The sequence below is a fragment of the Tetrao urogallus genome (assembly GCF_951394365.1).
Source record: "Tetrao urogallus genome assembly, chromosome: 1".
Classification (NCBI taxonomy): Eukaryota; Metazoa; Chordata; class Aves; order Galliformes; family Phasianidae; genus Tetrao; species Tetrao urogallus.
The window spans coordinates 133645442-133666576 of record NC_136813.1 but is presented as its reverse complement, the minus strand read 5'-3'; the positions used below and the strand labels follow the sequence as shown (position 1 = coordinate 133666576).

General features: G+C 40.0%; 1 protein-coding gene across 2 annotated transcripts in view; it reads left to right on the top strand.

The window, feature by feature from the left end:
* Positions 1-18487, top strand: part of ERC1 (ELKS/RAB6-interacting/CAST family member 1) — a gene marked incomplete at both ends in the record, with an annotated part of 276770 nt that extends 258283 nt beyond the window's left edge. For both annotated transcript variants that reach the window (XM_079549731.1, XM_079549730.1), the window contains 2 exons: positions 5645-5833; positions 18350-18487. In XM_079549731.1, the coding sequence (XP_079405857.1) occupies positions 5645-5833; positions 18350-18487 (327 nt within the window). The remainder of the gene's footprint in view (positions 1-5644; positions 5834-18349) is intronic.
* Between the last annotated feature and the right edge of the window lie 2648 nt (positions 18488-21135).

Sequence of the window (21135 nt, the reverse complement as noted above, 5' to 3'; positions counted from 1 at the left end):
TTTAGGAGGTGAGGATTTGGGCAAATGCTCTTGCTTTTGAAAGCAGAGGACTGATGAAACATGCAAAATTCAAGCTGGGTTTGCTGTATGTAGAGAACCCCTTCAGCTCTCCCCACTGCTGGACTTTAGTATTCCCCAGTGTGCCAATTATAAGCTTCACACAGTCCTGCCAGTGTGTTTCAATTCTGATCTGCAGTAGTCCCTGCTATTCCACACATGGTTCCCCACAAAATTTTACTCTGCAGCCCGTGTAAGCAAAAGTTGCCAGTGTCATGAAAAAGCACTTCTGGATTTGTTATGTAGAAAAATATTTTTGAACTGTTCTCTCATTTTAGGTGCTTTAGGAATTCAACCAACCCACTGCAATTATTTGATTCACCTTCATAACGGGGAAAAGATTTTACTTAAATGAAGGAACTTAATAAAAAAGCAATTCTCCCCTTTTTGTACTTTTTCTAGTCTTCTGGTCTGGATTTTTCCCAAGATGAAGGGAGTGAACTCTGGAAATCATTAATCCATGGGATTTGTTCATGGTGTATAAAAATTTCAAAAATAATTTGCTTTATAAAAATGATTTCCTAATTGATTCTGTCAGAAATGAACTGAGTAAGACAGCTCTGTCAAAACAGCCAGAATCTCCTTCGGCTCCTCACGCATGTTGTTTTGTTTTGTTTTATGAGGAGAAAATGATGAAGGTTAGATTTAAATCCATTTTTGTCTTTAAAACAAATCTGAAGAAAACTGAGCCTGTCCTTGGGCTTTCGTGTTGTGGTCTCCTGAAGAAACCAAGTATCTGTGCAGCAGTGAACTGAGCTGAACTGAACTGAGGTCAGGCAGTGTCTTTTTGAGAACTTTCTTCTGTTTCCATTTAAAATAATGAAGGGAAGACATCAGTGATAAATTGTTCTGAATTTGGGAAAGCTTTGCACTTTCTGAGCCAAATTCATGCCTCATAAAACTCCACTGCATTCAATGGTTGCACGATGATCATAGTTGAACCCTTACATTTGTTGCCAAACAAACACAAATGGTTTGAGCAGGGAAAAGGCGTAATTCAATTTACCATGCAAATATTTCCAGACTGTATCGTTCTGTTTCTTAGTTTATTTCCGTATCTCACAATACAAGAAATCTTGCTATGTAGGCAAAATTTTCTTTTCTGATGATATCTATAACAAAACCCAGATACAGGAGAGTTGTTTTCCTTTTGGCATCTGAGGACCCACTATGATCCATTCCATCTTTTGTTAGATTTTTCAAGTCCTCTTTGGAATAATTTCTTTTTAATAAATGTCTCCATGTACCCAGACTTCAGGTCCATCTTCTGCTGTGTAACTGTAGTTTGGGGAGTACGTTTTGTTGGGCAGTGTCTGGAGGCAATGGAGTTTGAAAACCGGAGCTGAAAATAATTTGCCTTGTTTGCTTGAAATGTGCTTGATAGGAGATAAAGTGCTATCTGATTTAACTTGATTGTTTTCAAAGCCTATTTGCCACATCCAGCTTAAGGTTTTGAAGGCGTCCTTGTTGCTGCTGTTGTTTTTGTGCCTTTGCAGCTTCTACAAAGAACAGCCAAGGTCCATAGAAGAGTCTAGCAAGCTAGAGTGTTTCTCAAACTGGGGAATTCCTTGGAAACTTTCTGATCCCTCATCCATAAACTTCTTCCAAATGCTTGCAAACCCAGTTGTATTTTGACCTCACTTTAATTACTTTGACTGTGAGGTAACCCATCAGTTCCCTTTTATTTTCTTAGAAAAATAGAATAATTAAGGTTGGAAAAGGTTTCTGTGATTTATGAGTAAGTGGCAAAAAGTTTGCTGAATTACTTGATTGCAGAATGAAGACCACTTATCTGCATTACTCTGCCTTATTATGTTCTGTAGTGAATAAAATACACGTAACACATGTGCAAGCTAATGACAGCAGTCGTGCCAGTGCCAACCGTGTTGGTGCTGCAGTGCCAATATGAAGTTATTTTCTCCTTTTTATTTGCCCAGAGAATTCATATATACATTTCTGTGAGAAAAAGATGACTGTTGTTGATCCACATGCATGATCCTGAGTAAGGAAGTTTTGGAAGCAGGTAACTCTTTCTAGATCAATTGATGTAAATGGAAAAACAGGCAAACTCTTATGAGTGCCTATAAAACTTTATTTGGCTCCGAAGTGGGAGTTGCAGATTTATCAGTGTGTAGAAATGTAGAACATATTCTCTGAAATTAATTAAATGAAGTTAATTACTTAGTTCTGGAAAAGCGGTTGCTTCCTTTGGAGAAGAAGAGAATGTTAGCAGGGAGAAAGGTGCCTGGGTCATTTGTCCTTTTGCCTGGAGAACTAATAATTTAAAGCTAGTGGTTGTGGTAACTGAGTTCTATTACACGTTGATTAAAACCATACTTTACTCTGCAGACGTTTATGGATAGTCAGTGTTGCATTTGTCTCAGTTCAACACTGCTGCACTTACACCACCCATTCATTGCCTTTTTTCTGCATATCACCACCTGGTTGGCTGTTTTTGCATATTTACGTTACACACTGTTCAGACAAACTTTTAGACACTGTAGGCTCTGTATCTGAGGTGTATTCATTGTATTCATCTTTCACATTAAAAGACACCAAACATTTAGATAGCTCTATCCGGCCAGATCTAGTTACAACTACCTTATCTGTGCAGCGCATTTAAATGCAGACTTCTGTCATAAAAAACTTTCAAATACAGTTACTCATATGTAAGCTGACCATTGTACAGCACCAACAAGACTACAGTTGAAAAAGCAGGATTAATTTCCTTCTGAAGCGTATCTTAGTCCCGATGGGCTTGCAAACCTACAATTAGATTCACATTTGTCATGCTTGAAGTTAATTTTTTTCTTTTTTTTTCAGAGCACATTGTTTCCAAGTTGAATTTGCTTTGAAATACCTTCCCAAGTGCCTTTATCGGTTGGTAGAGATGCTTTGGTTTTGTATCAGTGATTTGTCGGACATTTCATGTCCCAACTTCAGCAATGTAGCACAATTGCCTTTTTTTTTTTTCCTTCAAACATAGCTGCCCATTAGCAGTATTCTGAACTAGAGGGTACATTAAGCAGGCTTCATTCCATGCTCTGGTGAGGATGGCCCAAACATATCAATGTGCTTAATGAAGATTGGCTGCTTTAGAAGATATTGCCGGGTTTGGTCTATTTATCCATTGTTTTCCTAGAAAGCTCTACGGCACTGAGCTGATCATGAGAACATGCTGTGGTTTATGCATCCAGTACTGCCCTGCCTTCCCACTTAGCAAATGCTCTTACACCCTCTTGAGATAAGGCAGTGGCAGCTCAGCTGTGTGGGAAGCAGAATGCCTTTTGCTAATTGTGTCGTTCAAATTAGATATGGCAGGAACGCAGATAGAAGGGCATTTCCTTCTTGACTGGCAGGCTTTAATGGATCCCAAGTGAGAGAAATCATTGCTCTGTGAACAGCTTTGGGAGTGCTGCTAGTTAAGAACTTTCACACGCCTCATTTGGCCTATTTCCAGAGAGGGAGGAACATGCTGCTCAAGGTAAGGGGGCAGAGAGAACATTTCTGAGCAGTTAGATTCAGCTCTTCTATTAAAGTTTTCCATCACTACTTGCTGGAGAGCTGTGCTTTCTCTTTGTCACAGCTGGGAATGTTGGCAAGTCTTGCTCTTTGCGGATCTGATGGATCTGCAGATCTGATGGATGTTGAATAGACTGTGGTACCTGAAAGAGAATACAAGGCAGCTGCTGTGTTGGTTGGACAGCTAGTTATCAGACGTTGACTCCTTCATTTTCACATTTTAATAAAAACAGACATTTCTCAGGACATTCTGTCATTCTCCCCTTTGTGGCCAAACCAATTAGTAGGATAGGAAACACCAGGTAAATTAGAAATGTCATGTATTTTTAAACATGTACAGCCAGTGCAGTTTGAGATCGTAATCTCAGTGATCTTAATTATAAGAAATTGGGATAGGTAGTGCAAATTCACCAAACAGCCAAAGTTGATAGGTGTAATTGGTTAAAGACCGGTGTACTAGGTGATGGAAGTGAAACATGACTATGCTGAAATATCCCTTCCCATTGTCCTGTACGAGAGAGCAGCATTCTGTCCTGCTGCAATCTGCAGACTTGCTGCATCAAATTGTATTTTAACACATGCACATAACTGCAAACAGAGCTTGCCCTGAGGCCACACATAGCACTAGGTTTTATAATAAGCGAGTGAGCTTACTCTCTCTGCAGGTCTCTTGTCCATCCCCTCTGCCCCAGCACCTTCTCAGCGGTGTCTCTGGCGCAGGCTGCAAAGTACAGCTGGCTCTCTGTGGGACAAGCAGTTTGATATTAGTTAGCTGCTTAGCCACTGCTCTCAGATCCTCTGGCTCTACAGAAATTAATCCATGTAGAACAGCGTTAGAAACAAAATAAGTGAGCCCTGACAGCCTTATTAAAAGGGCTCGAAGCCAGAGGCTTTGTTGAAAGTGGTGCCCGCACCCTGTTTCTGTTGACTCAGAGATTATCTCACTCCTTATTCATTAGCGGGGTCAGAGGTGTCCTATTGAAAAGATATCCCGGGCCGCTAGCAGAGAGCAGGTGCAGCCCCTGCCTGGGAGCACAAAGCCAGGCTGCCGGCGCTGTGGCCGGGCTCTCGAGCTCTCAGAGCTGGGGAGCATCACTGCATGTAGCTTCAGTGCCTTGTTTGATGGAGTAGAGGTCCAAAGCCTGGTTCTTTGCTCTGTTGCAAACCTTAAAGACAAAGTTTTGTGTTCTGCACTTTAGAATATGTATCTATTTTTGTGGGCATAAGACCATGAAATATGAAAGTGCATTCTTTTGGGTAGGGAGATAGTGAGGGTTTCCACGTATGTGTTTATCCACTCGGGCCCTATTTATTGGAAAAACAAATGAAAAATGACTCTTCTGATAGTTTGTGTGGGAACTGGATGGTTCCAGGGATTGCACTGAGGGGGGAAAAAAAAAATACAGGGATTCAGATTAGGTAATGTAAAATGAAATAAAATTAAATTAATTAGAGTTCTTTGATTTTATTTTTTATCGTGTTGCATAGAATCAGGCTTGCATAAGATGATTGCCTTTTCAAAACTGTAGAAGACTTTCTGGTTAAGATACTTTCTGTGGTTTCTACAGCAGTGATGTTCATCTTAGAAACAAGCAACTTTCCATCATTAGTTATTTCTTTCTTTGAAATGTGTTTAATGCGTGCACACATACATAAGAAATGTAAGTAAAATGAGCTAGAATCTACGTTGTTATTGCCAGTCACCTTTCTATCAGAAGAATAATTTACCTTTAAAGGAGGGATTTGAGATAGATGACTGAAGTCCTTGTGGACAATCAATAGACTTAATCCATTTAATTTATACCACTTCATTTTTCAGCCCATATCACCATTATTTCAGATATCAGTAAGGTGGTTGTCATCACCACATCCCCTTTACCTGATGTACTTCATTTCTGTCTGTCTCTGTGCTGTATGGTTGCAGGGCCATAGGATAGGAATACTGCAGGGAGGGAGAACGTTTGTGTTTCTTGAAGCTGAACAAGACTGTAAGCTTCGCCTTCAACATTGCTCGTGTCTCAGTCGTCTCAGACCGTTCCTCACTATTTCTGTTCTCTTATTTCAGATAATTCAGCCCCTCTTAGAACTTGATCAGAATCGCAGCAAGTTGAAGCTGTACATTGGACATCTGACAGCCCTCTGCCATGACCGTGACCCCTTGATTCTGCGTGGACTCACCCCACCTGCTTCCTACCATTTGGATGATGACCAGGCAGCTTGGGAGAAAGAGCTGCAGAAGATGACCCAGGAGCAGGTGAGTTTGTGGTCTGAAGCTCTAAGAAATGGCCTGAAATGTTTATATAGGCCATAATGATGTGCCACACCAAAATGTTGTGAAATCATGCCTAAGTGGTGAAAACAGCCAGCAAAGATCCACAGTTCAGCTGGTGGAAGAAGTCAGTACTTCTTGAAATCATTGGCATTTGATATTTATTATGGAATTTTATTTGCTCTTGTATCTGTGTTTGAGAACTTGCACTTAGGCAGTCATGGAAATTATAACTGCAAGATACCCCTTTTGCCATGTTTTGACTACTAACAGATTTTAGCTGTTCGTTATAACTTAACATAGGCATAGGGATCTTAAATCTTTTTCTAATGACACAAATCATTTCTATTTTAATTGGCATATTTTTATGAGTCACTCACTTTATGAAAATGTATGTAATGTCTTTATCATCTGCAGCAGTATGTTCTGCCAGTACTTTCTTCTGCTTTTTGTATTACCACCTTGCCCAGATAACTCAGTTGAGATTTGACCCCTGGTAGTAAGTGCCGTACATCCATGTACACATGTATGCACACAACACATACACACACACACACACACAAACAGAGTGGTTTCAGAAGTCCAACAGTGTATTTCCAAGTGTTTTAGAATACAGAACTGAAAGGTCTTAATGATGGCTTGTCTGATGAAGTCATTACAGAGACTGTCAATCTAGCTATAATTCAACTACAGAAATAATCTTCCTTTCTCCCAACTCTAGTGATGTCTTGTCTTCCTTAATCCCTTCCCTGGCAGTTTTTATCTCTTGTTTCATACTGTAATTGATCACTCCCCACGACCTTTTTTTTCTCATTACTTCCTATTTCAACCCTTTAATTTTTATTTAACTCCTGAATTACACATACATTAGATAAATTCATATAAGGCATATGCGGCTGCTTTTGTTCTTTTGAACCTTTGGATTATAATGCTAATTCTTTTACCAAATTGTTCACTACTCTATGTATACAGCAAACTCTACTCAGTATGTACAGAAGCTAGGGTAAGGCCTATATAAGTAAATGGGGTTTTGCAGGTCAGTGAACACTACATTGAGTCTTACCCGAATGCTTCAGTCCTGGTATTCTTCTTTCATAATGCTCAATTTTGATTCAAAAATTTGAGACAGCAGCTCAGAAACTAAATTACAGGAAGCCAACAGAAGCATATCTAACAATTTATAAAGACCAGACCTCTAATGATAAATATGCCTGTAACAGGATTTAGATGGTACAAGACAGCTAGTCTCTGTCTTTCTACGTATCTTCATTCATTTACTTGATTCAGCATGTGCTGTATACTTGCTTGATATCTACATTTGTCTCCATAGGCTTGGCACATTCTTTTTTCCTGCAGAGCCTGCTATCCCCTACGCACTAAGTCAGCATTTTTTTGCCTCTGGAATTCTGTACTCCCTGATCCAGGATTAAAAGTTTTTCAGTATAACACATGCCATCATTTTGAACCATGTTGTCTGTTAGGGTGGGATGAAACAACAGTTGGCAAATCCTGTGGCGTGGATGGGGAGCCATCTCTGAAAAAAAAAAAAAAAAAAAGAATTAAGGCTGTACGTGGGCAAAATTTGAATTTTCCTGAAAGAAATTGATTAGTCTGGTATAGCCATTGTGATCTCTGAATATGATCAGGATCTATGAGCCCAACTAGGAAGGTCCTACAGGGGAATCTGGACAGGCTGGAAGGCTGGACTGAGCACAGCAGGATGAAGTTGAACATGACCAAGTGCTGGGTCATGTGCTTTAGTCACAACAACCCCATGCAATGCTATGGTTGTCAAGCAGATTGGCTGGAAGACTGTGCAGAGGAAAAAGACCTGGGGGTGTTGGTCGATGCTTGGATGAACACAAATCAGCAGTGTGCTCAGGTGGCTAAGGAGGCCAATGACATCCTAGCTTGTATCAGAAATAGCACAGCCAGCAAGAGCAAGGAGGTGATTGTCCCTCTGTACTTGGCACTGGTGGGGCCTCATCTCAAGTACTGTGTTCAGTTTGTGACCTCTCACTACGAAAAAGACATTGAGGCCCTGGAGCATATCCAGAGAAGGGCAATGGAGGGCTGAGATGGGTCTGGAGCACAGGCCTTATGAGGAGCAGCTGACAGAAATGAGATTGTTCGGTCTGGAGAAGGGGAAGCTCAGGGACACCTCATCACTTTTTGCAATAACCTAAAAGGAGACTGTGGCAAGGTCTGGGTTGGTCTCCTCTCCCAGGTAACAGCGACAGGATAAGAGGGAATGGCCTCAAGTTACCAGGGGAAGATCAGGTTGGATATTAGGAAAAACTTATTTTCAGAAAGTAAGAGTGATGAGGGACTAGAATGGGCTGCCCAGGAAAGTGGTTGAGTCACTGCCCCTGGAGGTGTTCAAGAACCGTACAGATACTGTACTAAGGAACACGGTTTAGTGGGCAACATTGGTGGTAGGTGGATGGTTGTCTAGATGATCTTTTCTAGATTATTTCTCTTTTCTAACGTTGGACATTCTATGATTCTATGATCTACTAGAGGTTAGGTCAGTGAATCTTGTGGGTCCCTTCCAACTTGAGGTATTCTATGATTCAAGAGACATAGGTAAAGGAAACAGGGAAAGCTTTCTTTTGCAAGTCCTTCTAGGTAGATGGTCTATTGAAACAGCATCTATTCTTTCTGGTTCTTTATACTGGTTTCATAAAACTTTGCCAGACCCCTAGCTACATTTATAAAGAAAGTGTTCAAGTGTAAATGGTGAGAAAATAATTTATCTGAGTGGTCTTAGAGGAATGAAAAAATACATTTTTCCATCCCCTCTCATTATTGTCTTAATTCTGCATTACTATCCTCTCATTTAGTAAAAGTAGTTACTCCTTGTGTGATTCCCATGCACAATTAATATTTACTAAAATAAAATGTAGCGGTCCCTTCTGCTTTCCCATGCTCACATCTATTGTATTTAACAAACTTCGGTTGAAAAATACAAACTAATGATATATTTCAATTTACAAAGCACATTTTTCATTTATGTCTGCAGAGCGTTTCTGTTTCTGACTGCAGAATTTCCTTTGTGTTTAAAGGATTCCCATGGGGGGAGAAATCAGTTCTCCAGATTCGCAGAAGCCCGTGACAGACTGCCCGTTTTGCATCTTTGGAATTTTAATGAGTTTTGTAAATTACTTCAAATCCAGTGCATTAAATTCACTCCTGTCCCTTCTAATATGATCCTTTGTAGATAATGCTTCACAAGCCTCAGTGGGAAAAAATTAATCCTCTTGAATGTTGAGGAGTGTTAACATTGTTAGAGAGGATACATGTAACTAAAGACCAATGATATTTAAGACTGATGCTAATGTATCCACTTCTCACCAATGAGATGGTTTGGGGTGGATTTTTGTGTATGTGTGTGTATTTTTGTTTTGCTGATTTGTTCTTAGTGCTTTTTTTCTAATAAATAATGGAGAATTTATTTTTATACTGTTGGTTTTGGAGCTGTGATTTCCCACTCCAGCAGCTACTACGGGTGAAGTGTTGTATTGTGTTTCAGTATTCTGCAGGTCTTTCATGCCTGCTGGACAGGCTCAGGTACAAATAGAAATAGGTTTTTTGTGACTTCTTTTCATTGGTAAAGCTAGTGTACAAAGTAGATATAAACTTTATATTCTTCTGGCACATCCACAGTGACCCACGGAAACTCATGTACAAATCAGTGTTGGAAAACCATCTGCTGTGGTTCTCAGGGGAGTATGTTACCAGATTAATAATTTCATGGACTCTAAGAATTTGATTGATAATTGGTACCTCTCATGTATAATAGTTTCTGTATGCTGCCATTGAGTTCAGCTGTATTCCTTAGTGGCTTCAATTGATTTTAATCAGAATATGTAGCCAGAATGCTATATAGTTCTTTGTTGTTGGCATTTTTTCAAAGGCTTTTTGCAAAGTTGAGTTACTGTAGTAAAATCTTGGTCCATCTTTACTGAAGGCCTGAAGGCAATACTTTATGAATATACGATATCTCAAAAACTAACGTAAACAGGGTATACTGAGTTGTGGACAGCGGGGAATCTACAGCGCTTGGAACCATGTGATTAAGTTACTAATTTGGTGGAAAATATTCCTTTGAGTCAGTTCTGTCCCAATACTCCCAAACATTTCAACCAGCGCTGTTTCTGGAATTGTCCTTCAACCGGTTCATGCCCTCTTAAACATTTTTCTTATTATAAAATTGGAGTTACCAGCAGGAAGGATGAATGTTCCAAATCTTGACACAGAGAAATAAAAATTCCGTTCATTTATTGTAAATAATGGCAATATCCTAGCAATTTCTATTAAATACAGTATTTTCTTTCACTTTGTCCTAAGCATATCATTATGTTAATATTGGGCTCTGTAGAACTTCGGCTACATTTGGCATTTCAGATGGTTGTCCTGAAGTGAGGGATTTTGTTCCTTATGAAAGGAACTAACATTAAGAACATAATGATATGTTCCACTTTTTTATTTACAGTTCAGGGTGGTTTTTTGTTTGTTTGTTTGTTTGTTTTCTTATCTTTACAAAAGGGAAGAGTGGAGAAGAAGCAGAAACTTGATGAAAACCATCATTTATATATTTTGGTGGTGGTTTGCTGTGCTGTGGCTGGAAGGCAGCAGTGTGAGAAAGTAAAAAGACAACCAAACAGAGCAACCAGATATTAGTAACAGGCAACAGTGCTCATTCCGTTAATAGCTTAACCAGTGTTACAAATGTTTCTCATAACTTCAAAACCAGCTCTCTCTATCTGGGAGAGATTTTTTAGTTTCAACAGGTCCTACAGTGAAGTACATTCTAAAAGAATACTTCCTTTTGCAGAAAAGGATTTATCTGATAAAAATAATTTCCTTACCCCTGGGAATAGGAGGAGGCAGTGTTTTACTCCCTAGCTCCAAGCCATCAGAGGCTGTTTCCAGCCACCTTTGACATGTCCAGGCTTCATCCTGGTTGTTTCTGTCACCCCCAGGTGGCATTTTTTCTGCACAATTGACCTCTTCCCAGAGTTGTTTCCAGCACCATTTGCATTGCGACCTGGGCATCAACAGCAGCCTATAGGAGCTGGGCAAGTTTGTTTCCATGAGACAGTCTCTCAGAAGGCACTTGTGATGGAATGCTGTCCCACATCACTACTAACACTTTGTTGTACCTGTGACTGCTTCAGCAATAAGTTGAGAGGTACTTTGGAAAAACCTTTATTGTCATAGAAGAGCCGTTGTAGTGAAGCAAGATTTTCCCTTTTCACTGTCTACTGGCTCCAGTCAAGGCACACACCATCTTAGGATTCCTACTTACTGATCCTCTCCTAAGAAGTCAGGAGTTTCTCTTCTGCTCAGCCGCTCAAAGCAGAAGAAGGAGAAAGGTGATGATGTGGCTTCCCTGTATCAGCCACAGCCTGCTGCATCAGCTAACCAGTCATGACACTGTATATAATTCACATTTCACTCTCAGCCAAGTTAATGTTAAGCTTTTCATACAGGACACCAGACTGCATGCAGGTAGCTTTAAAATTCAGCTATTAAATTGCATATATGCCTGCTGAATTTTAAAAGTATCAAACACATTTTGTCACACAAACTATTCTAAGTGGGGTAAACGTAGCTCTAAGTTACAAATTGCTATTTGATATACATCCTGTATACTTCTTTGTTTACAGTCCTTTTGTGTCCCTACTTCTGCGTCATCTGTGAGGAATTACTCAACTTATTTAGTTTCTGTAAAGACATTACTTTGCGGTTTGGCATTTAGCAATTCTAAATTACTACATTACTTCAGAGTTTACCCTGTCTTTCCTCTTGGACTGCTCTTCCATTAGCTTGTTATCTCCCCCACCTGATTTATGTCATTTATTTTTAATTTGTAATCTTATGGGAACGCATAATGTATTTTAAAATTAAACAGCCCACTTCTGGTCTCTGTTAGAAATTAAAAGTAATAATTGCAACAATTTATACTTCTTTATATAAAAATGTATTTGCTGACTTTATCTGGGAAAATAATGGATACAGGAACACTCTAAAATTATTACATTGTAGAGCATTTTTGTTAAATTAATGTTTTGGGTGAGGGTGAGAACTTGGGATCGATGTCACAATTCTTAGATACTGATTGAAGTCACAAACATTATCCATTCACAGATTCTGCCATAACAGCATCCATTTGTATTTGTGCATTGAAGTACTAGTATTAATTTTAATTAAGACATATACTCTCAATCAATAACGCTAATTAGTCCTATCTTGGGAAGAGATACAAAGGGAAAAACACTGCTTTCAGGAGGAGGCCAGGTGTTTGGTGGGGGAGTGCCTAAAATTTATTGTAGTCTCCTTTCAAGCAGTCTCTATAAGCAGATGGTGTACCAGCCTGAGACGTTACCTCATTTTTTCAAGGGCAGCTCACCTCTCCATACTTATTATTAACAAGTTCTGTTATTCTGTGCCTTGCTTGTATGCTACAGTGCTCATGGAGGTTTCCTGCAGAATCTCATGGCATGAGACGTGGCTATGGATTGTGGCTGGTTGTGCAGAGGGATGCTGGGGAGGCCTCTGGGGAAGTCCCTCATGCGTAAAGGGAACCACATGCAGGAGCAGCTGGATCTTTGTGTTGTCTGTCAGCCTCACTGGGTTGTACGGAAACAAAATATTCCACAGAATTTTCTTTCTTGGAATATGTCAGAAATTTCAGGACTAACAGGATCCTCCATCACTTTGTAATAAACAAAATCTGAGAACCTAGACTTCCTCTTAAAGATAAGTAAATAATGTGAAAAGAGTGAGAAGGGCTCAGCCTGTGATCCTGGAATAAGCGGATGCGTGTAACTTAATAATTCACTAACTTCTTGCGGCTTTGTCCTGTCTTCTGCGTTTCACAAAGCTGTAACTGGATTTCCAATCCTTTCTTCTAACATTTAAGAAGAGTTGTTTTCAAAACTCATGAGATATGACTTAGAAGAGAGTTTTCTTCAGATTAGTCAAGTTTTCCCTATCATGAGACAGTTATCAGTCACTGCCTTGAATAAATGAGCAGAGTCCCCATGGAGCACTGCAGCCTCATTCACCAGCAAAGGAGCAGAGGGGCGAGGCAGATTTGCAGAATGAAGTGGCATGGCAGGGTAATTGCAGTGCCTCGTCATCTTGCTTTCCGAGAGTAAGATGACTTATAGGGTAATATTTAACAACTGAACCAGGAGACATAGCTAACTCCTTTTCAGTCCCTGTAAGATGCTGAATGGTGAGCTGCTCAGGAGGAGGGCTGTGGGTTCTGCCTATCCTATATATGTGCAGTTCGCAGGTAGCTCTGTGATACAGGCAAGCATTATTCTTTATTCTCCTTAGCCACAGAGTAACAGCATTCATTTTCAGCATCGTGCACTAGAATTTACATTAATAGAACATTTTCCTCCAGCAGTGAAATGACCGCTGTTGATAGAGGATGTTCTCTGCAAGTGCAGGGTTTGCAGGCAAACTTCTCCATCCAAAGCAATGTATAACTTACAGATAATTATTTAATCCCTTCTTTCCATTTATATCCTTTTGAAACTCATATACTACCAATGAAGTAATAACATTTCTGCTCTTAGCAAAGCTTAGAGATGCCCAGGAATGCAGGATAAATCATATGTCCAACAATTTTCTGATACATACTTCAGTAGCCCTCAACAAGTTTGTAAAGGTGTTTTTCTCAAAATTGGTTGTGAAATCTATTTGAGTGCATTTAGATATATCTGAAACGTATTTTTCATGCTTACATTACTTTAAAAAGACAAGTAAGAATGCTTAATTTGAAAACTTAAATGATTTTTTTTTTAATATTTGATAAAAGATAAGAGAAAAACAGAAGTTATAGAAAGAGCAGAAATATTTAGTGGTCTAATTTAAATGTGTATATATTTAATATACTTAAAAAAAAAAGGAAGGATTGGCAGACCAAGATTTCCACATTCCTAGCCCATTCCTTTGTCCCTTTTACAAGTCTAATAGAGTTGAGGAATAAAGGATTGTGTGTAATTGGCTCTCATTACTTCACATGTACATATTTAGACTGGTATGTCTGGGAAGACGCAAAAGCTGCTCGCCATTTGCCAGAGATACACCATAGTTTAAGTTATTTTCAGACAAAGCAGAGGCTAAGATTAAATCAGTTGAATTTCTTTTTCTTGCTTATTTCTGTTATGTTAAGTTCTAAATGTATTTTTCAGACTGGCTAAGGTCTGATCCAGAAGCACCTGAATTGTAAGGGAAGCATAATTACAAATCCCAGCATTGCAGCCTTATAGAAGTCTGGCAGTTAACTTGCCTTTTGTGTGGCTCTGCAAGCACTTCATAACCTACATCCAGTTTTACTGTCTATAGCCAGAACTCATCTGTATGAATGAGATACAGTTTTATTTTTATTTGCCTCTTTTTTTTTTTTCATCAGCAGAATTATTGCTTTGCATAGGGAACTTCTTCCATGTCAAGAAATTTAGAAGATTCTTAGCTAAATGTTGCCCTGTATACATTATGGGATAAGCAAAGGCCACTGAGATTCTGCAGAGCAACTCTGTGGTTCACCTAGTAAAACCACAGCATTGCATTTCTTTACTAGGAAGTTATTTTCCCTCCAAAAGTCAATTAATCTTTAAATACTTTCTGGAATATCTTGGATCAGAGAAATACAAATGCAAGGTAAATTCATGTTTATTATTACTATTCACTAACCTTGAGTGCCAACGTATTCCATTCATGACTTGCTCTAAACCCAAGAAGGCAGCCGTGGTGAATGGTGTCTGAATCTATTGCAGGCTATCTGCAAATGTACATTCCTCTGAGACACCAAAGGTCCTTTCTATTCTTCTATCCCTAGATAAAGTGTAAATACTGTGAGGCACTTCTAGAGTCCTCTCTGTCCTTTTCTTTCTGAGTTGTCTGCTTTTACTTGTCATCAGCTAGGCTTACGAACATATCTGGCCTTCTCTTTTTTTCTGACATTACTATGAGGCAAGCAGATGAGACATATAGTATCCTGAGCTCAAACTGCCAACTGAAAACACCATTGGCACTCCTTTATTTTCATAGGAAAAATGACACGGGAAGGATGGTACTGTTTCCATTTGCATTCACAACATTCTAGAAAACAAGGAGCAGAATCGATAGTGATAATTCCCTAATTTTTGGACTGTCAGACATCTAGGTGAATCAATTTATACCATGGAGAACTGGATGTTCCCCATTAAGAAGCTTGTCTGGATGAGGAGTGACGTATGCTGCTCACAGCTGTTTCTGAGAGGAATGATGTAAACAGAGATGACATAGATAATACAGAAATGCTGTAACCAGCCACACAGTCAATTAAGATGGCTTTGTTTAACTAGAAATCCTATCATTAAACTTAGATGTTCTGAAACTAGCAAACTCAATGCAAGGCTATCGTTGCTGCTTTTTTTAAATGTTTCATCACAGACATCTGCCAGGCAGCTGCATAGACTTTCTGTCTGTGCTAATTTACAAAGTATTATTGCTTGCCTTCAGCATACAGAGCAGTCTCCTCTTGATGGCCCAAAACTTATTTTTTGGAAATAATTTCTCCATCTGGTTAAGTTTGTTACTTTTGTTTGATTACATTTGACTTATTTCAGCTTTGGTGTGCGCTTATGTTGTTGATCTTCTCTTGATTTTATAAGGAATCTTTGTAATACACGTACTTTCACATAAATTAATGGCACAGCAAGAAACTTAGTCACTGGCTTTGCAGCGCTGCTTGGCCGAAGACAACAGCCTGCAGGATTCTCTCTTGCCCACCAACCTCCCTTCACTCCTGGAGGTTAATCTCCTTGAGGTGCTTTGGTATGCTGCTGTTTTTTAAAAATCACTTTGTCCTTTTCTGGAGCTTTACCTGAGAGACTTGGCAGGGTTACCTGGAGGACAGCTCTGCACAGGGTGGTGGAGCAAGGCCCGAGGGGCCAGACCCATGTCAGCCTGACCCTGTTTCCCTGCTAACAGTGCCCTCTCCTGGTCCTCTTCTTGTGGCTCGAGAGCCCAGAATGGACTCATGCACGCAAACTGATGAAGAGAAGCAGAATTACATCAGTTGCTTATTCTCCCATTATTCCACGTCTTTCCTAGCCTCCACAACCTTCTACCTGCTAAATGGCACCATCAAATCATTGCTCTGGCCCAAAAAGCCAAGGAAGCCGTGCCTCAGAGCTCAGCATTAAGACCAGCCTCGTGAGTTTCCCAGCAGTAGGTGGCTTGGGGCCATGTGAATTGCTGTAGTTTCACTAGCCTGACAACCAGAGACTTCGGACACAGCTCCTTTAGACTACATCTCCTGGTTCTTCATCTGCGGCACTGCTGCTCGTTGGCTGTGTCTTTCATTCCCGCTTGCTGACTGGACTACTTCTAGGCTTATCCATCCACTGCAAATTTCCAACTAATTGCTCTGCCAGGCTGCTGGAACCAAGCTAATCGCAGACCTGCAGCATGCCCTTCCTGAGCCATGATGGGTTACTGCTGAATTCCCTTCCTTCTCCCCTGAGACCTCTCACAGCCCCAAGTACTCCCCTCCAACTCGTTTCCCCCTTCCCCAGCTCATGTCGTTCTGCCGAGCAGGATCAGGTTGCTTTTGCATTGTGATTCTTGGCATCAGCCCCTCTCAGATTCATATAGCCGAGCTGTGAGCACACCAGCCAGTAGGAACAAAGCACATAAGAGCACATTAAACTAACATTCAGCACGCAAAGCCCAAATAATTTACTATATGCTACCCTGCCTAGTAAAGGGAGTAGTGGAGCTGGCTTACCCTTTTAATTTCCTTTCTCTCACTTTTGTCTATAGAAGTCTATACCATAACTTCTTGAAAAACATTTGTGTTTATTCTGTAGTCACTCTTAGCCTGTTTGTTTTCATGCAGTATTTCTTGCAGTACACTGTAGCAATCTCCCATGCTTTGCTTGATGCCATCACTAAGCACAGACATCCTATCTGATTCGAATTTTAATTGTAGGAATGTAACTTTTCCCTCTGATTGTGCTCTTACTGATCTCTGTTGTCCTACTGCCTGACAGCTGTCTCTTTGTAATACTTACAACAAGCAGCCTTACAACAGTAAAAAATACGGATCAAGAGCTTTGTATGCTGGTGACCAGGTATCCCTTCACGGATGAAAAATCCTACTGTGACATTCTTTTCATGTCACATGTGAACACAACAGAGTTCCAATAAAAATATTAATAACTCAAGAATAAGAACTGTTACAAGACTGCCGGGTAATATTAGAAACTCAACAAATCAGACTTAAAGGAAGGTTCAAAAATAGATAATCTGGTTGCTACATTTACTTAAATTAACAAAACTTTAAATGCAAAAGCTTGCAATGAACTTCAGACCCATTTAAGAAATGTATGTACCTGTTACAAATATACTTGTCTTCTATTCGGAAGGAATGAATTAGAAGCAGCATCATCACTGATAAAACAAAGCAGGCTTTTGCTATATCGTATCACAATATCACAATAAAGCTGTATGCTTGAAAGCTTATCCAATCTATTTAACTGTGTCATCTGGTCTGGTAAGAGATGCTGCTTCTCCTTGTTGTTAGATTGTTGTGACTACAGTAATCCCTTAATGCTTCCACAAATTACAACCTTACTTGGGATTCTCCTGGGCAGTTCACAGGCTAGCATGGGATTTATCAATTCTGTGTTGGATAAACAGGTTACTGAAGGCAGATGTTTCCTGCTCTTCACTAAGACATTGGGCCCTTAGTTATGACAGTGCCATTAGATTCAGAGCTAAAAGCCATGTTCACATCTACTCCATTGTGTTGTGTGCTGTGGTTTGTTACTCTGTCTGTTGGACGGACAGCTTGTGGACAATGCAAAGTATGAATAAGGTAAGGTTTGCAAGTTTCACGTCTCATTCTGAGCCAATTACTCTGAGCAGATAATCCAATAGGAAATGTGTAATTTCTTAGTAAACAAAAAGTACGGATGCTCCACTGCAATTCTGTATGGCAACCGTATGACTGAGTAAAGAAGCACAGTATCTGAAAGTTACTTTTACCACAGACAAATCAGAATGCTACTTGACACTGAGTATATTAGGTAGGCGTCTGTAGCATTTCTATTGATGTCATATAGGAAGCAATTCTGAAGTAAATATGTCCTGTTATCTGTTAATAAAAATCAAGTTAATTGATATACTAGCAAAACAGTGTCTTTTTTTCTGGAGTACAGTTGCTTTCAGAGAAACATTCCACAAAGGAAGCTTTGCAGATATTAATCGTAAAACAATCTATTGAGGAATAGCTAAGGCACTTAGTTTTCCCATGGTGACCTGGCTTTAACTGGGAGCACACGCTGCTTGGTGCATTCTGCTAGCTGCCTCCCTGAAGCTGGTGTTTTACCTTACAGCTGAGCCTGCTAGGCAGAACTCATCGTGTTGTGAACGTGTGTAACAGCAAAGTTAACAGCAAAGAATGACTGTAGTTGTGTGTGTTTCTTGCAGCTTCGTGACGAGTTAGAAAAGGGCGAGAAGGAAAGCGCAGAGCTGCAAGAGTTTGCCAACGCCATTTTACAGCAGATAGCAGATCACTGCCCTGACATCCTGGAGCAAGTCGTCAATGCACTCGAGGAGTCGTCATGACCTCGGCCGCTGGCCCCGCTGGAGCAGCACACCAACGGCCGAGCCCAGTCAGTCCAAGGAGCCATGAGAGTGGAGAGGAATGTGAAAGACAGAAAATGGAACAGAAACTTCTGGTGCACTTTTTGCAAGGAAAACAAAAACAAACGAAAACAAACACCTCTAAAAACTACAGGCTCTCTAGGTTCTTCCAGTCTATGATTAATCAGTCATGCTTATGTTCATCTTCTCACTGCCTTTCTACTTTAGCATCCAGTTCCCTGCTGACTTGTTGATATTGGACTTTTGGATACAGCTAAGCAGAGCTCTTCTGAGTCTCCTGATCAAAGAGGGGATCCACTGAATACAAGAAGTTCTAGTTCGTCATGAGGTTGCAGATGGGTAGCCCTTGCCTTTCATTCATTTATTGCTTTTTTTTTTTTTTTTTCTCATAAAAGCTGAAAGCCTCTATTTCATAGTGCTAAAAATTAAACTTGAGTATGCTCTGATTGCGGCTCACAAATGGCCAGCATCAGCTAGCTAGCTCGGGTCTCACTGCCTGTCTCAATGTTTCTTACATTCTTAAATAACATAGAGATGAAAGAAAGGTTTCCTTATTCCGTTCTGTGAGTGTCTTAATGTAGCAGCTGGGAAACCAGGTAGGCATGCTGGTACTTTCTTTTACTTAGCATTCATTTTTATTGCTCACTGATTTGACTCTGAAGTGCTGAGTGGGGCATATTTTCAGATAACAGTTTTTGTCTTTTGGCTCTTCATTTTTTTAGCTGAGTTCTTCATAGAGTCACCTAAATTCTTATTTTATAGAAAGATCTCCCCTTTCAAACAGGTGTGATCAGCAAGTCAGCTCCCAGGTTTAACTTGTATAGTTTGCCCATTGCTAATTTTTCAGGCTGTAGGCTTGTAAACACCAGCTGCCATCAGAATAGTCTTAGGCATTTTGTACATAACCAAATTGCATCATTTAGCTTAAAAATACAATTTTAAAACTAATTTAGGTAAATTAGCAACACAGTTCTTACTATAATTATGAATTAATTTATTTTGGGTTAGTTTAGGTTGACAAGGAATTAGTTTGAGTTCAGAGCAAGAACCTGTTCTTATAAAGAAGAGCATCTCTGCTGGAGTTGGCACCCAGTTGAGTAGATAGGTATAAAATCACAGCTTTAGCTAAACCAGTGCAATTCTTATATGTATATAAGAGGCCTTCATCTTGCTCCCATCCATCTTTGTTGCTCATTAAAGCCCCTGCTGATAGGTAATACGACCTGAAATAGCAGGTCGGTTTGTCGTGGTAGCAATTCAGAACCCTATTTTATGAGTAGGACTTGGGTGTTCATTCTTGGGCTCTGCATTAAAGGGGACACATTTTTTTTCCTGGCTACCAGTGGTTATATGCATCTGGGGGCATCTGCAGGACAGAACCATTTAACGTGTCCCCGTGTACTCCTTAAAGGAGTTTTTCCCCTTTAGCTTTCTCATATTACTTAAGAAAACAGGGGGAGGGGAAAAGGAGACCAAATAGCAACGCAGCAGGCGATGAAATCTTGGTTTTCTAGTCACCAGCTAATTATAAGCCCTCTGACTCCTGCAGCCATTGCTGTAACTATGATTTTACAAGTTCTAGAAACATCAGCTGACCGCAGTGTCCATCCATCGTCTGTCTCTCAGTAAACTTCCCATTCAGAGCCTCCCATTCAGAGTTTAATTCCATCTGACTTACTACATTTTGAGCTTAATCACTAAACTGTTACGCTAAGTAAAATGTTTCAAACCCTTTCAGAAGAACTGGATTTCCTACATCTTTCAAATTGGTAGCATAACTCACCTGTAGGTCTTCCACACCTTATTTTTACTCTTTGAAATGACTGATTGCTTCTAATAGAAAGGAGGCCAGCAAAAATTTCCATGAGGGAAGATGTACCATCTTCTTTTCAACCAGTGAAAACTGGGCAAAGCTGAAAACGTATACATCTGTGGATTATATTGGAAACTAACTAATTTGAAATGAATGAATCATACCCTAATTCATTCTACTGTGATGATTCAGAAGAAGCAACTGTATCCATAGCCATGTCGTCTGCTGGGTAGAAATACCTAGGTCTCCAAAGAAGGGATGGCTCGCACCTTCTCCATCTTTTGAACTGACAGTGCTTTACAAATCAGGAAATGTAACTTTAGTTCTCAGTATAGCATTAGCCTGTGTCCAAAGACTTTTGTTTGTTTTGTTTTTGTGGGTTTTTTTTTTTCTCATGTAAGAGGAGAGTAATGGGAACCTGAATGTTTGCAAGGGGGAAATACCGGAAGGCATGTAGACAGTGACTGTACATACCACTGAGCCATGCCTCATACCAGAACCACCCCTTTGGTCCTATTATTTGAGTCAGCACGTTTTGATAGGAGCTGTTGTTTTGAAATCTTTCCTCTTGCTTTTACTTCATCACCCCTAATTACTCACTCAAGGAATTTAATGCTGCCTGTAAAACCATCAGGGCCATCAGCCTAACATCATCACACTGCCACCACCACTCCTGACTATCTCATTAACTTATATGGTCAAATCTCCAGCTGCCCTGGTTCCCTGCTGTAAAACAATCCCTCTTCTGTGAGAAGCTGTGGAATTTCCCTTATCGATGGTTCAAATGACTCCTGCT